The sequence below is a fragment of the Streptopelia decaocto genome, assembly GCF_964273445.1.
Source record: "Streptopelia decaocto genome assembly, chromosome: 1".
In the NCBI taxonomy this organism is placed as follows: domain Eukaryota; kingdom Metazoa; phylum Chordata; class Aves; order Columbiformes; family Columbidae; genus Streptopelia; species Streptopelia decaocto.
This window is the reverse complement of record NC_138663.1, coordinates 24897495-24913414: the sequence shown is the minus strand read 5'-3', so window position 1 is coordinate 24913414 and position 15920 is coordinate 24897495. Positions and strand designations below refer to the sequence as shown.

General features: G+C 39.1%; 1 protein-coding gene across 1 annotated transcript in view; it reads left to right on the top strand.

Moving 5' to 3' along the window:
• PTPRZ1 (protein tyrosine phosphatase receptor type Z1) overlaps positions 1-15920 on the top strand; it is a gene marked incomplete at both ends in the record, with an annotated part of 139889 nt that overhangs the window by 37804 nt on the left and 86165 nt on the right. The window contains one exon of the mRNA XM_082076361.1: positions 2835-2900. Coding sequence (XP_081932487.1) covers positions 2835-2900 — 66 coding nt within the window. The remainder of the gene's footprint in view (positions 1-2834; positions 2901-15920) is intronic.

Below are 15920 nucleotides of genomic sequence, written 5' to 3'. Positions count from 1 at the left end.
TATTCCTGCCTTGATGGGCCTCGGGTGCTGGGATGTGCACTGTTTTGGACAGAATATAAAAAGAAACAAGTCTTACAGCCTCCAACAGGAAACTTTGGTTTTGAAGGAGGGTAGAAAAAGGGAACAAAAAGCATTTAATGATACTTTGCATGTCTCCTTGACAGGCACAGAAAGATAACCATAAAACTGTTTAAAACATGATCCCGCAACTGAGCTGCCTTGTTCTATGAATAAATCAACAATCTGTCGAAACATGTTCAACAGCTTCCTGGAAGCAGAAGAGAACATTAAGGATTTTTTGCTTCATAAAGCAGCATCTCAACCAGCAAAATTCAAACTATTTTGGGCACTGGCTGGGGACGTCAGTCTGTGTCACAGGAGTCATGCTGACTGTCAAGCTGATCAAGCGCAAATATCAATATCACAGACTTACGTATAAAACCACAAATTCAACATCAGTTTTGCCTTCCCTTTTGTGAAAATATTCTCCTTATTACTATATTAATTTAAATTTAATGCAAGGAATTTAAATACGCTATGTAAACAAAAGCGCCTGCTGTCATATACCGTAGGCAAAAGGGATGTCAGTTTGTTAATTCAAAATAAAATAAATAAAAATTAAAATCATTTCCCTCCAGCAGGTCTCTGTACAGTTAGCTGGTCAACATTGGCAGTTTGCACAGCAATGTTTTAGAGAACACATTGTTTTGTTTTGCCAGGGCAGTTTGCACAAGTAGCTGGAAGAAATAATTTCTGCATTCACTGGTCCTCATACATGCACGCACGCTCTGACACCTATGCTAGCTGTGATTCTTCACTCACTTCCTTCCCTGAATGAAATTTGCTTTCCTTCCCCAATTTTGCTGCATATTTATAGTAGAAAGAGGCAAGACCGCTGACAATCCCTGCAGATGTGAGAAGGCGCTGGCTATGAGTGTGCTGTGAAGGGGCCGTGGGAGCACAATAGGTGAATAGCAGAGGAAAGGAGGTGTATGAACTCCTAAGGTCTTCTGGCATTTATAAAGACTTTCCATAAGATTTACTGGGTCTATAAGTGTGTAATGCACCAAAAAAGTGAACCTTGCCTCTTTTTTTCTTGTTCATTGAAGCTATCACTCCTTGTCCATCAGACCTCCATGTGGAATTTAAAAAGTGGTGGGACACTCTCACGCCCAAACCCTGCTTATTTAGCATATGAATGCTCAACTGATTGTTTGAAGTAACAATTAGGAGGACAATAGATAAAGGAGGAAACTGGAGACGCAACTAACACCTGTGAATCAGAACTTAAACAGCTTGCTTTTACATAATTAATTAAAGAAGCAAGCACAATGCACATTGACTTGAAAATTTAGTCCAATGACAATGCTGGTGCATGTAAATCCCTTTTCAGTGCAATTACTTACTTGTAAGGTTTGATCTTTTTGTAAAAATCTTAGTCATGAGTGAATGTTGCGAAGTGTTGCAAGGGTTGTTTTTGTTTGATGGGGAGGGAGAAAGGGAAGAGAAAAACATTTAAGGGCAATCACAGTTTCATGGAGGAAACAGAAGTCCTGATGGAGTTATTAAAATGTGTGGACTTAAGGTACATGGCAGAAAGTCATTGTAATACACAGAACATTTATAACCTTGCAAATAGCAATTATGATTTAACATCCTGTAATCAGCACTACTTACTTCTCTACATTAAAGAAATGAATGCTGTGAAACTGTTCCACTAAATTGTATTTATTGCAGAATGTGAGCAGAATTCTATGGCACTTTCTCAAGAAAGCAATCCACATGTGTGTTCAATGTGCTCATATGCAATTAGTTCTTAAATAGATTATATTGTGTTTCTCTAGAGCAGTATTTAATGAAGCTAGTTAACATTATGACTCTCGAAATGAGAGTCTCAGAAACCCTGTATCTGCAATTTACATATATGAATAAGTATTAGGGGGCATGGTCTTCTATTTGCACACATCAGTAGTGTTGCTAGAGTTGTACTGGCATAAAAAGGATAGTGGTGAAGGTTATGCAGTAGTCAGAATAAATCAATGAGTATTTATACAGGTAGATATGTGTCTGTAAAGACATATGATGTCATTAAAACATATCTAATATCTAGCCTTCTCTCTCCATAAAGTTTATGGATATACAAGTAACTTCACATGCTTCAGCTGTAATGTTGCCTATGATAGTACCCAGTGAAATGACATTTTAGAATATTGTGCTCACTGTCTTTAAGTGGTATCAGTAGTATGAAGTTGGAGAAAATCTTTAAAGTCCTGACCACACTGAAGCAAAAGTTTAACTCACATTGACTTCCAAATAATCTAGATTGGGTCTTTCTAAAAGGACAGCACAGAAGATGGTTTCTTCAAGGGGGGAGTTGTATTAATTTTAAAAAGGAAAGCATGGGTGTGATGAAAAATTGAAAGGAAGAAAGAAAGGGAAATTATGGAAAATAAAAAACTGGGTGGGACATAGAGAAAATAGACATAATCTGAACATAAAGAAAGAAAACTGAGTGGAATAAAGTTTGGGGAGAATAAACCATAAATCCTACCAGTGCAGGTATGTCTTAAGTTAAAACTTGAATAACGAATTACATTCAGATAAACTGAAAAGCACTTCTGTTTGCTTTGTTTGTCCTTTTGTGCTACAGTGTTGATGGTATTTATATTCTGTTTAACCAGTACTTACCATTCAAGGTCCACGATAAGGACACAGTAAATAATTAATCAGTAATCAAAACAGTGATTATCTTGTTGGAGGGGAGTGTGCCATCTACACTTCATATTCCTTTAGACCTCTGGGTTTTTTATTGTAAATTCATTCTTATTTTGCAGATTTGGTGTATGGATACTATAGACAACAGCGGAAACTGATTGAAGAGATTGATTGGTCATACACAGGTAAGTAAAACTGTCTACAGAAGAACTTACTTCACTTTGTTATTTTCATGTTCATTATAATTTTAAGAACCTATTATGTCTGTATACCACTTTTCATATGCTTACACACTTACTGAAGTAAGAAATTCAGAAATGAAGTCTGAAAAATTTCAAGAACATTATAACAGAAGAGACTGTTTTCATTTCCTACATCTGTTACTTTTGGAAAGAAAAAGTCCTCATCCTTAAAACCTTAACACTAAGATCTGACTAACTTGATGATGGCTGGGCCAATAAATTGTTAGGTATTCTTTTATCATCTGAATATTACTGTTCTGGCAAGTTTAGAAAGCAGACAGAAAGACTGAAACAAGGCAGAGCATGTTATGTGGGTAAGAACATATCCATTCACTGCGCCTGAACTTCTGCACTTTACTTCTGAGCACCTGAGCATCCTCTCCAGCTCTCACCCTGACTCTCCTGAAAAATCAGTCTTTTGAGCATTCTCATTTGTGTAAGTAAAAAAGGTATACCCTTAAATTCTGCACGACCTTTGCCTCATCACAAAAGGGCTATGGAAAATTCACAATTTCCCTCCTGGGTTTTTCTGTAAAAGTCAGAAGAATTATTACTTTCAGTAATATTGAAAAGGCAATTTTGTCCTAAATTATATTTTATCCAGAATGTAAGAAGTGACTTCCTGAGGATGTGCATAGTGTCTTACATTTCAAAAAACACTAGTTTACAAAAAGAAATAAGGACTGTCAAATTTCAGTGTTTCATGTATTTCATTCAAAATATATTCCTGTAGTTAAAGTTATACCATTCTTTTTCTTTCTCTCACTCGCTTTCTCATTTTTGAGACAGTTTTTATCTTTCAGGGTAAAACATATCTAGCAAGTTTTGAGTCTAGAGAGAATTGAAACAGGCTAGTCATAAACCCCTCAAAATGAGATTTATAAAGAAAACTCTGCAAAATCCAAGCATAAGATCAATCAATACAATATTTCATGTTCAAAATCCATCAATTTTTCAATATTGCAGTTAGGGGAATGCAGGGATAAGCCTCCAGGATTACAGGTGACCAGAAGGCAATTTATGAGTTTACTTTAAAGAATAGTGAATGGGTTTTGCATCAGATATTGGAGTATTTCCCTACCCTGCACAGAGCACCCACCCGCTGTACAGCTGCTGCAGCAGCCACAGGTCACATTTGCTGAATGTTTTGGATGGCAAAACAGCACAGACTCTTCGAGCTGGGGGATCCAGACCTGTTGGTTCTCTCTCTTAACATGTGAAATACCTTCATGTGGTCAGCTCATGTGCTCTGTCCTAGTTAGCAAAGCCTTTCTCCCTGCCCAGACCTATGTAGTCAGGTGCATATGGTGGCCAGATGTTAGAGGAGCACTGCTCAGTAGCATGTGCCTTGCCTGGCAGCACCCTGGTGCAATAGCCTCCTGCTCCTGCATCCTCCTGCTCCTGCATCCATCCTCCTGTTCCTGCTGCCTCGCCAGCTCCTCTGCCACGCGTGCTCTGTCTCCGCCGGCACTCATGACACAGCTGTCTCCACGCATGGAAAGACTTGGATTTTTTAAATCTTTTTGGGGGTGCTGCATGTAAATCAGCTTCTCAGTGTCTCAGGATGGCAGCTGTATCAGAGCTGTGTTGTGTGTAGTGCTTTCCTGAAATACAATGGAATTCGTTCAGAGCATGAAAGGAATACACAAGTTTAGCTTTTGTTTAAAACAACAGTCTTCTGAATGTGAACAAAAATTACAAATTTTAACGTTGTGTGTTGGAGGCACAGCAGTCTAGAGGCTGAGACAGACAGATTTATATCTCATTCATTTATTAAAATTTATTTGTTTATTCTAACCTCATAATTTTATTCCTGGGGCAAACAATATCATGTTCCATATGTCTAACTGCTATACCTAGCTCAGACTTATGTTTTTAAGGCACAGACTAACATGCACATTTCTGAATAGATGACCTGTGCTTTGTCAGTTCATCCTTTCCTCACAGTTATCTTTTTCTGTCTTGCAACCTTCTCACTGAAAGACCTGAAAAATTAGCCTCCATGTGCCAATGAAGTGTTAGCAGTGTGCCTTGGAATCCTGGAACCATAGAGTTTAATCCACCGTAACTAAGAAAATTCTGACTGCCTTGGTAAACTAATCAGAGTTTGAGCAGATGTCATTCTCTATATCAAATGAGAAATTTGAGATACATTAGCCACAGTGGATCAGTACACTCCTTTACTGGGATGGTGCTGTGAGATGAAAAAAAAATGGAACTAGAGAAATAACTTGAATTTACCTGCTGAAATAATGTAATTTCTGAAGTTGAAGATTCATAATAAAGGAGTTTCACATACTGTAAGCTATGTGACTCATCACTGGATTTTGGCTCTTGGATAAATGTCTAATGAAGGCATAAATGTTACTGGAAACATTTTGTAGTGTTTCCAAGGGCTCTGCTTTAAGCCATAGACAAATCCTGCGTTTGCAACCATTAATTTATTTTTTCGTGTCCTGACTTCGCATGTATTTACGTAAACAAATACAGTGTTAAAGAAGTGGAAAGTGCAAGCATGCATTACAGATGCATCCAATTTTTTCAGGAATAAGTGGTTCCTGAAGCTGGTTTACTAGTAAAATTATTTTAGCAGCCATTCATTGTATTTTTCATTAAAACAGTGACAGAAATAAAAATTCGATGACATCATAAGTGTTTTTAAATTATGTCATACACTAAAAGTGAATACAACCATATTTTTGTAGAAAAAACAAATGTACAGGGAAAGTTCATTTCCTCAAATCAATTACATACTAATTAATGACCAAAGATCATTTAGACATTATCTAGCTACACCACTAAGGTTAAGCAATCTCATTTCAAACCATAAAGCGAGCAATATGAGCTTCAATTATTTCTTTATCATATAGATGAAAGATTCATTTTTATTGATGCTTGCTTTATCTGCATTGATTTTGTCAGAAGGAATTATGTAATGCTGTTTTCTGGTTGTTGTTTTGTTTTTAAAATGACTATTTCATAGTAGTCTCTGAAAACTCCATGTCTGAATGTTCACATGTAGAATTATGAAATGATCCTACAATGGATATTTTTCTTTTTCCAATGACATTTCTTTCTGTGGAGGTTTTTACTCTTGGGGTTGGGGTCCTCAGTCACAACAAACATGTTACGTGGTTTAGGGGCAAAACCAGACTGAATTCTGCTAAAGGCAAGAAATTATAGACAGCATTCCAGGAATTACAAAAGCTGGGGGTTTTAAAAATTGAATTTACTATGTAAATGAAACCACAACCAGTTCAGTGTTTTTTGTCTCATCATTCAGGGGTATTAAATTCAGTTTGTGCTGTCATTCATTATGTGATATGCTGATACACCGTTGCCTTATAAATACTGGCAACTCTGATCTTGAGCAAAGAGTGATTTTATTATAAACTGTTTGGTCTCTGGGTATTCAAAGGACAATTTTGTTGTTTGCAAGCAGAATGTGGATCATATTTCATTTTTCTCTGGGAGGAAGGATGATGAACCACAGAATCATAGAATAATTTATGTTTGAAGGGGCCCTTGGAGATCATCTGATCCCAATGCCCTGCTCAAAGTGGAGCGAGCTTCAAAGCTGAAGCAGGTTGTTCAGACCTTGTCCAGCAGAGTCCTGAAAATCTCTGACGAGGGAGGTGCTGCAGCCTGGGCAGTGTGTTCCACTGTCATTTTGAAGATCTTTTTTCATTTGCCCAACTGCAATTTCACTTACTGCAACTTCTGACCATGGCCTCTTGGGAGCAGGGCAGGGAGAGGCAGAGGCGCAGGGTCTGGCTCCTCTCCGTTGCAGGGCAGGGTGGAGTGTGACAGAGGAGCCATTTTGTGACACAAATCCTGACATTCGGGCTGTCTGGGAGAATGGAAGGCACCCTCAGGAGCCTGCTGGACATGGGATCTGGGAGCTGCTTGCTGAACTGACTGATTTAATGACAGTTCTGGGCCCCTCAGTGCAAGAAGGACAGGGAACTGCTGGAGAGAGTCCAGCGCAGGGCAACAAAGATGATTAAGGGAGTGGAACATCTCCCTTATGAGGAAAGGCTGAGGGAGCTGGGGCTCTTTAGCTTGGAGGCGACTGAGGGGTGACCTTATTAATGTTTATAAATATGTAAAGGTGAGTGTCAAGAGGATGGAGCCAGGCTCTTCTCGTGACAACCAGTGGTAAGACAAGGGGTAATGTGTTCAAACTGGAACACAGGAGGTTCCACTTAAATTTGAGAAGAAACTTCATCTCAGTGAGGGTAACAGAACATTGGAACAGGCTGCCCAGGGGGGTTGTGAAGTCTCCTTCTCTGGAGACATTCAAACCCGCCTGGATGCCTTCCTATGTGACCTCATCTAGGTGTTCCTGCTCTGGCAGGGGGATTGGGCTAGATGATCTTTCGAGGTCCCTTCCAATCTCTAACATTCTGTGATTCTACCGGACCAAACCAAAATGTCTCCAGGAAAGCCCTGGCCAAAAGCTGATGAAACCTTCTGCCTTCACTGGATGGATAAAACCGTGCTCTGGACAGATGATGCATACCATATTAAGTTCACGTTTTTCCTTGCTAGCTGATGACCATGGCAGTATCAGCAAAACTTTGTGAGAAGGTCTGGTCTTTCTATCACCTCCTGTGAAATAACTCATTTTGTGTTTTCTATTCACCGAGGTTAATCATGACTGATGTGCTGTGTCTGTTGTGAGTAATAAAGAAAAGCCTGTACTCTTGGGCCCTGTGGGTTCCTTCTGTAAAGGCTGCAGCATAAGAAACCAAATAACATGCATTCTTTTATTAACTTACGTAACAACAGCTCTGCAGAGGATCTTTTCTTTTTTACTAGACCTTATGTTTCAGGGGCTGTCATCCCTTTTCTTATATGATAGCTAATTACATGTATTTAGGACTCCCAGATCACACAGTCACTCATGGTTCCAGTGTTTTGTCATAAATTCGCAGGCTCATTAATTAAAAAGCCTACGACATTATTATGGTTTGGGGAAGGCTGATGATTCAGCTACAGAAATTGCAGTGTTATGCATCTGTTCACATCAAAGAGACAAGGTATCCTCGAGTGGGAAGCTATTGCTGGCACCTCTGGCCATAGAGAAATCCCTTTTAAGATATCGCGGTGTACTGAATCAACACCACAAAGTATGTTGTTCAACACAAATAAGATGTCTATTCAATAGATTTGTGATCACACTTTTGAATACATATGAAGTGATATGGTTCAGAGGAGCCTGTTTCAAACATCCATTCTTTTAAAGTAGGGAAGCTGATCTTTGAGCAGTAGAGGGCTGCTAGCAGCAAAGTGGAATTTATTTAGCTTTGATTCAGCCAATATTTGTAAGATAAACTGACTGGAAAACTGTTATGAAAAGGAGGTAAGAGGATTGGACCCCATATTCAAGGACCTTTCAAAGTTGAATGCTTGTAGCACAGGTATAAAGGACCACATGTTGATATTCATATTTAGCTCCTCAGTGGTAAAATTATAGCATTGTTATGTCAATAAAATTTTAAGCTGTCTGTTTGCCCGAGTTTCCTGATGAGGAGCTCTGATAAGAGCTTTTAATTCCACCATTTCACTCCTTAAATGCTATAAGCAAAGGAAACAGCTGGGTCATTTCCAGAAAATGCACAGCATCTAATTCTGAGCATCAGCTAGATTATTAAAACACAGGAGGGTTCATTTCTGAAGTATAGAAATCAAAGCGTGAGGTATTTGCATAGTGTGGCACTGCTGTTTTGATAAGGTCTGGCCAGGGGTCAGAAAGATGTAGAGACTACCCCATTAAGTAAATTTGTTTGGAAATTAAATGCCTTTTAGGAGTGCTGTCTTTGGGAATACACCAAAGTAAAATGAAAAAAGCAGATTGTGGGTATCTCACAATAGACTGCAGCCTCTGGTTAAGCCTCTTTGCCCTTCAAAATGATCATAAAAGTATCCTCATGTATATACTACTGAATGATCTCTCATTTTCAAGTGCATTCAATCTGTGCTGCAGTGGGAAGGATATGGTCTTGAGGACTACCTGCTTACGAAATGCAGAGTTCATTACTTTGAGATCATCATCACCTCCACATCAGTTTGATTTATGGATTTGTGAAGTTTAGAGCCCAGTGAATAATTCTCTCATTGCTTATGTTTACAGAAGGCCTTGCTTTACCCACCTGCTACAGCCTATTTGTTTAGGATTTTCTTACGAACATTTTTACTCAAAGGCTATTCCACTGTATTTATAACAGTTTGGGGTTTTTTTTCCTAATCCCATTAATTTCAGTTTGCTAATGTACTGGAATAAGGGCAATGACTGTGCAACGTATTCACAAATTTGAAGCCATTCACAGCCTTGCTGTAACTCCTAAATTCAATAGAAAACAAACCCTTCTAGATAGTTTTTCCGTGGGGTCAGTAAGGGTTAAAGCAGTCCTCCAAAAGGTAATGTTAGACAAGTCTGCATGGCTGGGAGCAGGAGAGAGAAGGAAGATGAAGGGGAAGAGAATGAGGGGGCAGGAGAATGAGGGGGCAGGAGCAGCGTGGCCTCCCCCTTTGACAGCAGAAAGCTCTCAGGTAGGCTCAGGTGCCCCTGGAGCCACAACCACTGCAAGCTCAGTGAAGGATATGTGCTTGGTATTTTTCAGGTGTTCCTGACTTAGTTAAGCAGAGCATGGCAGCGGCAGCACATACTGCTCCAGTTTCTAAATTTTGAATGCTAAGTGACTGCAAATTACTGTAAATGAACTTAAACCACCTTTTCATGTTGTACTTTGGAATCCCGTTTCCTGTTTTTATAATGTGACTTTTTTCCCGCAACATAATAATTCTTCCAAAACTTTTGAAATTGAGAAATGAGGAAAACCCATCAGCTCTTTTTTTTTTAGATGAATCAGCATTTGATGAAAAGTATAAATCCTGACTTTCTAAAATTACCTTGTAGAAATGGCACTTCCAGTTCCATAGGTCTGCCCCTGCCATGTGTAAAGAATGTCACCTTCTCATGTCAGAGGTAAAAATAAGCTGCTATTTATCTTCAGCTGCATGTTGGAGCCAGCCCAGTTCATAGCTTTGTGGCTGGACCCCGAGCTCTCTTGCGAGCATTAGCGCGGTCATAGCATTTCTTTCTACCTGCTGACTTACACGTAGGCCAGGAGGTTGTGTGGGTGTCAGCAAAAGCTAGTTCAGTCTGCAAGTTTGCTGTTAAGTGGTACTAATTCATGACAAGGAGGCTAAATTATCAAGGGGCAGAAATCATTTTTATTTGTACACAGAATACTTTCTGTCAAGAGTTTCTGAGGGGTGATATGTGGTATTTATTTTATACACTTGGCTTAGAGACAGCATCATTACAACCACATTAGCACAGTTCTAAGAAACCTGGATCAAACAGGATTGTTTTGCAGCTTATTATTTACAATGGGGAGATCTGTTCTACAAAGTTTTCCCAAGTATGTCTGTGCCCAGTTTCTCTACCAGGGTAGCAAGCTTTCCACACCACCCTGAAGATATAGTGGGCATGTTGAAAAGCTGCTTATAATACATCCCAAACAAAGTATATGATTCCAAATTAAGGCTCTGTGCCCCTGGACTTGTCCTTCAGTTTCACAGCCTTTCTTCCCTTTGCCTTCTTTCTACAATTGTGGTGCATATGAAAACACTCTTCCGCATTCAAAGTCACCCCTTCTTGTGGAGAAAGTCTGGCTGAAAGCTGTCAAAGTCTATAAATGTTAATTTGCAGCAGTCCACAGGAAAATGGCTGTGGCACTGTGCATCTGTGAGATATATCAGCTGAACTGTTCCCTCCATTATTTGATTGCCAGAATTGCAGAAGTTCAGTTCTGAGCATCTCTGTCCGCTGTGAAAGATGCACGAAGTCCTTTTTGTGAAAAGCCAGGTCAGGGCATCTAGCTGCACAAATATTTAACTAGTTCTTGCTATGCTTCAATAATTGTGCTTGGAACAAACTCCATATTCATCCTGTGGTGGCTTCTTTCTGCTCTCTTCCATGAGCTTTCTTTATGAGAAATTAAACTATAGCTTGAACTGATATTGCCTGGCTCCTATTTTAGGAGCCACAGAAACAATTGATTGGCTTCTTCCATCCTTTATCATAGATGCTGCATGCAGAGCTAAGCTGTTTTTCCCTTGAATGTGGTGTTCCTCTGTGAGTGAACTTTGTCTGATGGAAACTGTGTTAGCCAGAGATATTTTTAAAAGGCAGTTACAAAAATGAAAATATTAAAAATAGAAAGGCAAAGAGAGGGACAATGTGTTGAATGCCGGAAAAGAGGAAGAAGAATAATTTATTTGTAAGGACTTGGAAGTTTGTTTTCAAACCTCTGGTGTTTCCCTAGCTGTGTAAGGAATCAGCTCAGGGCTTGGGTGCATGGTCATAGACTGACAATTGTTTTTATTAAGTTAATGGGAAAAACAAGCACACAACAACAAAAAACCCACCTTGTATTAGCCTGCCTGAGTAACTGAAAGGGAAAAACTGAAAAAATACTGTTACTAGAGTATTGCCGTGGGTTTAGATTGCAAGGTGACAATAAAACCCTGGCAGATGTGTTGTTAACCTCCTCTCCCCCGCCATTTCCCCCTTTTGCCCCTCCCTCTCCCCCCTTCCCACTCAGGACAGGCGATCGGGAGGGAAAGAAGGACAGAGAGAAGAGAGTTGGAAAAATTAAAAATGTTTTACTAATGCTACTAATAAGAATAGAGAAAATAATATAAAATATACAAAACCAATCTCGAAAGTCTCAGCAACTGCAGAGCCGGCACCCAAAGTCCTGGATTGGACTCTGCAGCCGACCAGAGCTGGATTCAGTCTCTCTCTAGGTCTCAGTTTGCAGGGACAACTAGCAAGATCCTCCCCTAATGTCAGCCATAAGGAAAAAATGGGGCGAGATCCTCGTGATCTCCCACTTTTATATGGAGTATTCAGGTGAATGGAATGTTATACACCGTTGGTCAGTTTTTTGGTCACTTGTTTCTTGTTGTCCCTCTCGTGAGATGTCCATCCATGTTTATCAATAAGTTTGCATTCCATTGCTAGGTTTACCGAAACATATATCTGGTTCTCCAGGAAAATGCAGCTAATATGAAAGCTTTAGCTGACAGGCAAAATTCACTAAAAGAGAAACTTGCTTTTAAACAAAACTAGGACAAGTATTTAAGAATGCTGGGTAAATGGTTCATAAATACTTTTTTTCCTATTTCAGAATATAGTGGATTTTCTGCCTCCTTGTACATGTTCTGAACATTTCTTACATGTGCAGTACAGTATGCTCAACCCTTTTTTTTCAGCTATATTTTTTTCTGTTGGTTTTCAGGAAAGCAAATATTTATGACTGGAGTGCTGGTCAGGGAAAACTTATAAGTATGGAGAGGGGCTTTTTTATTATTATTGAAACACATCCTTATGAAAGCTAGCTTTACAGTAGGGCTCTGGTATGTGTGAACAGAGCTCTCTAAACAGGAGCCCTAGCACATTATATCTTTAATTTGTATTTTACCTGCTTTTGAAGTATCCAGAACAGATTGAAGGTGAACAGCACAAACAGGCAATAGACAATACATAACATGTTTTCTTGAGGAGGAGACACATACTTGAACTAGTGCAAGCATTCATTTTCTTCAGCTTTAAGTACCCAACTTCAAACAGATTAAGTACATTATCATCACTCATCTTTACCAACAGATGTAACTACCAGGAGGAGATCTGTACATCTGCCAGTCCTAATGTGACCATACCATGTGTACCTGATCAAAATTAGAACAATACTCATTCTCCTCTGCATAAAAGGAGCTGATGAGAATCTGTTGCAGTGGCTTGATCAAACATCTGAAGTTCCATTTGAAGTCATTTGTTTCATCCAGAGAAGCTGCAAAGCATGTCCTAAAAAGAGCTTTTCTGGGTGACTTCTGCTTCTTCTTGCTCCATCCCTTTACCTCACTTCCTACCCATTCCATTTGATACTTTTTGTCATATTGGCTTATTTCCTCTCTTATGGCGTAGCTATGACTTGTTTCCCTTGTGCATTATAAAACTCTTCTTTTTCCCACCATCAGATGATTGTCCAGTGTTTTGTTGCCTACTTCTCTCTGACATTCATTAATGGCTGCACGGAGTAACTGTCAGTTTGCTACTTTATCTCCTGTGTTTCCAGGAGAAACCCTTTCTCCTCCTGAGTAATTAATGGAGAAAGAGCTGGCTGAGTGTTTCCTTGACTATCTTGCCGGCTCTCCCAGCCGCCTTTTCCTAAATGTCACTGACACTCTCCAGCATGGTTACCATGGTGCGCTCAGCTGGCATCCCTGCCAGAGTGCACAAAAGCCAGCACACACACTGCACATCTTGTAGGAACATACGATGAAGGAAGGCACTTACCTGCTGTGTCACAGTTAAACAGAACATAACGAAAGGTGCTTTTTAGTGCATACTCTGTATAAGATTGGCCCCGATTTGGTACCAGAAAAAACATCAGTCAACCAAGAATATTTTCTTTGTCCCTCCACTCATGAGAATGTTGGTGTATCTTTAGATAAATGTGCTGGTGAGCTTGCCAGCTGGACAGGTCAGTTCATAAATGTAAATGCTGATGAAGAACAGTGAGATTTACACTGTGCTCTATTCATTGACTAGCTTCTATAAAAAGATTTGAAGGTGTTTTGTATTCCCTCATAACTTATTAATCAATCTGAAACATTTTTATTGGCAAAAAAGCTTTTCTTTTGTATGGCTTCCTGGTGTGAAAGTCAATAAAAATAAAGTGCATCCTGCATCCAGCCATCGGAAAACGTTATTTTTTAAACCTCAGGTTTGTAGCTAGCAACCCGTTGACAGATTTGTAGCTGAAGTACCAAAATCCTTTTAAAAATGCCAACAGATTTAAAAACTCACTTTGAAATCCCTTGTAACTGAGTCATATTGTTGTCTCTAAAATATATTGTTCACTTCATAACCATATTTCAAACATAAACATGAATAAATGCCTTTGTTCCAAATAACAAGCTACCAGTAAGTTCTGTTCCAGTTGCTTGTTTCAGGTTAAGTTGGTCATGTTCTCTTCAACGAATAGTAAGGTAGACTGAAAACACGTTGTACCAGATTCATTGATGACACAGAGAAAAGCTCTGAATTACAGTGTACTTTAGTCTGTCTCCTTGATAAATGTTTCATAGAAACAAAATATTCTTCTCCCAGTTGCTAAGCTTTAGCCCCTGTGAATGAAGTCAGGATTTTCCAGTGTGAATAAGTTCCTTTCATTGAATGGTTCAAGTTTTTCTCATTTGGACCAGATAGGGACTCCTGAACTCCAGTACCCTGCTGTTACAGACAATCATGCCATCTAACCCTTGGATAAAATTAATCAAACTCTGTTTTAAAAGTAGTTGTGATATTGTGTTTCATAGTTCCACTGAAAGGCTATCTCAGAAACTCACTCTTGACTTTTAAACGTTGTTGGGATTTCCAAGCCAGCTCTATTAGCAGTCCATCAAGGTCCTCTGGTGCTTCTGATAGAATTGGTTTGTTTATTTGTTTTTTGGAGGGTTGTTTTTTGTTGCAAATGTTTGCCTGCAGTGATATCCCGCTCCTGTTTGTTTTTTAAATTAAACCAAGATAGTCGAGCCTCTTGTCCCCTTTTGATCATTGTGCTGTCTTTTTCTGCTCACCCATGGTTCAGCTAAAATCATTTTGTCTTCAGCGTGGATGACCAGCATCTCATGCACTTATCTCAGGTGAGCTGTCCCCAGGACTTTCTGTAGAGACATTAGTACTGTCCTGTCTTTGCTAGGAGTTGCTTGGTTAGAGCTTCATAACACACTTGTCTTTCCATCATGCTGTCTACAGTCCTCTAGTCTGTCAGACATGGTCTGATTCACCTCCACTCTTGTGTTTTTCCTGTGGTAAGTAACAAATGCTCCCACTAGTGGACTCTAAATTTATGATCTTACAAATTGCATTGTTGAATTTCATGCCGTTTTTACTACTTGAGTTCTCAAGGTGAGCTGTTTTACCTGTATGCTATACTGGACCTCCTTATGATGGCATGTCTTCACACATCGTGTCATCAGTAGGTCCAGCTGGCAGAACTCAGAAACTCCAGCATTTCCTGCACACACACACTGCCTGGTACCTCCCATTTACTGCTCTTTACTAGTTTTCTCCTTCTCTCTCGTTTACTAAACAAGTGAACATACTGACTTGTTAGATACTGTCGTAACAATTTTGAGTATTTACTGATCTATTCAGCACAGTTACAAAATTTCCAGGTTTTCAGACTTCCATTCCTTCCTTCTTTCCCTCTTGCCCTCTTTATATCTCCTATGATTTCTGAACTTGCATGCCAGCTAAACAGCTGGCTATGTTCTCATTCATATTCTGCAGACAAATTCAGCCTTGCTTTAACTTAATAAACTTTATAAGCATGAGCCAACATAAGGAAGTTGGCTCATGCACAGTGTTCTGTATACAAGGCGAAATATCGCTTGTGTTGAAAGTTTATGTCCTGTTCAAGCATCATTAAATTGCAATGATTTGTAGTCTTTAATACTGAGTTAGCAGCTTTATAATGCTATCAACAGCAGATAAATCCCATTTTGATAAGATCCTGTGTAAATAACATTTTAATTATTGCTGTCTAAGTCCTAAATTTTGCAACTGCACCTAATTATGTGTATTCAAATTTCAAAGCTTAGTCTAAACAGCTGAACTAAAGCCAACTGAAATCAGTGAAAAGATATCCCGTAAGTTAAAATTGAACTTTGAATCCGTCCTACCTTACAGTTATGACCAACTTATATCACATTAACAGTGGAGTATATTTCTAAACAAAATTTAAATGCATAGAGTGGGTAGCAAAAATACTCAGAAATGGATTGTGAAGATTTATTCTACTTTCACTGTGTAAAAATTATTAAATAATTGGAAAAATTATCATGGCAAAACTAGAAGTGTTTGGCAATTAGGTGAGGAAT